Genomic DNA, 545 nt, shown 5'->3' with positions numbered 1-545 from the left:
GGCTCGCTGGGGGTCCAGCAGCGGGGCGGGGAGCAGCGCCCCGAGCACTGGCTCTGCCGGTTGAGGAAGGCCAGCTTGGCCAGCACGTCCGAGTAGTCGGCCTTGCTGTCGTTGGTGTCGGCGATGTAGGAGGGCTGGGGCGAGGCCAGCTTCTGCTTCCTCCTCCTCCTCTTCTTCACCTCCGGGGCGGGCTCCTTGGGCTTGGCTTGGCCCAGCAGCAGGTTCTTGGGAGGCCTGCCCCGCTTACGCTTCAGAATGATGGGCATCTCGCCGGGGGGGAAGACCACCACCACGTTGCGCCCGTTGTTCTTCATCTTGAGCAGGGCGTGGGCTCGATGGAGCTGCTGGCCGCCAGCTCCTTGCCTTCCAGGTTCAGGTTGCTGCTGAGCGATGACACCTTGTAGGTGGTCTTGTTCCTCCTCCCCAGGGACACGGGGATCTTGGCCATCTTCACCACCATCTTCCTCACCCCCCGGCACTTGCTCTTCTTCCCCGTCGTGGGGGCCTTGGGTACCTCATCGGGGTCCAGGGTGGTGGGGGGTGGC

The 545-nt window shown here is 65.7% G+C and overlaps 1 protein-coding gene across 1 annotated transcript in view; it reads right to left on the bottom strand.

Annotated features, from left to right (window-relative positions):
* AHDC1 (AT-hook DNA binding motif containing 1) overlaps positions 1-545 on the bottom strand; it is an 11,522-nt gene that overhangs the window by 3,260 nt on the left and 7,717 nt on the right. The window contains 2 exon segments of the mRNA XM_009276263.2: positions 4-322; positions 325-533. Coding sequence (XP_009274538.2) covers positions 4-322; positions 325-533 — 528 coding nt within the window.

This window comes from Aptenodytes forsteri, unplaced genomic scaffold (genome assembly GCF_000699145.1).
Source record: "Aptenodytes forsteri isolate BGI_AS27 unplaced genomic scaffold, ASM69914v1 Scaffold321, whole genome shotgun sequence".
Classification (NCBI taxonomy): Eukaryota; Metazoa; Chordata; class Aves; order Sphenisciformes; family Spheniscidae; genus Aptenodytes; species Aptenodytes forsteri.
This window is presented reverse-complemented; position numbering and strand designations above follow the sequence as displayed.